This window comes from Penaeus monodon, chromosome 33, assembly GCF_015228065.2.
Source record: "Penaeus monodon isolate SGIC_2016 chromosome 33, NSTDA_Pmon_1, whole genome shotgun sequence".
Classification (NCBI taxonomy): domain Eukaryota; kingdom Metazoa; phylum Arthropoda; class Malacostraca; order Decapoda; family Penaeidae; genus Penaeus; species Penaeus monodon.
In genome coordinates, this window is record NC_051418.1 from 30,337,803 (window position 1) to 30,338,495 (window position 693).

At 53.0% G+C, this 693-nt stretch overlaps 1 protein-coding gene across 2 annotated transcripts in view; it reads right to left on the reverse strand.

Annotated features, from left to right (window-relative positions):
- LOC119594363 (neprilysin-1-like) overlaps positions 1-693 on the reverse strand; it is a gene marked incomplete in the record, with an annotated part of 114,752 nt that overhangs the window by 20,352 nt on the left and 93,707 nt on the right. For both annotated transcript variants that reach the window (XM_037943424.1, XM_037943423.1), the window contains 1 exon segment: positions 66-251. In XM_037943424.1, the coding sequence (XP_037799352.1) occupies positions 66-251 (186 nt within the window).

The following is a 693-nucleotide window of genomic DNA, read 5'->3' on the forward strand; positions in this document are numbered from 1 at the left end:
CACACACATGCTGAAAAAAGATCCCCACTCTCTCTCAAAAAAGCAAAAAGCAAACTTAAACTCACCACAGCGAACTTAGTCTCGAAGGCGATGAGGTCGTCGATATGGGACGTGTTGAGCGGCTGCCCCTGGGAGAGCGCCGTCACCGTCTCCTCCATGAGGGCCCTGTAGGCGGCGAGGTAGCGGGCGTATTCCTCGTTGGTCGTGTTCAGGTAGTAGTTCCGGGCGAGCGCTGGGGAGCCCTTGAAGAACTGGCGACGGAGGAGAGGGAGAGCGAGGATTAGAGGGCGAGGGTGGGTGGAGGAGGTCGAAGGAGGAGGAGAGGAGAGGAAGAGAGAGGAAGAGAGAGGAGAGGAAGAGGAAGAGGAAGAGGAAGGGGAAAGGAGGGAAAGAGAGAGGAGAGGAAGAGGAAGAGAGAGGAGAGGAAGAGAGAGGAGAGGAGGGAGAGAAGAGGAAGGAGAGGAGAGGAAGAGGAAAAGAGAGAAGAGGAAAAGAGAGAAGAGGAAATAGGAGGAGAGGAAGAGAAAGAAGAGGAAGAGAAGAGAAGAGGAGAGGAAGAGGAAGAGAAGAGGAGAGGAAAGGGAGAGAGAGGAGCTAAGAGAGAAGGCCAAAAAGGGGACACCAAAATGGAGACTCGAAAAAGAGGGCACAAAAAAGGAACAATAACAAGGGTAGATAGAGACAAAAGGAAGG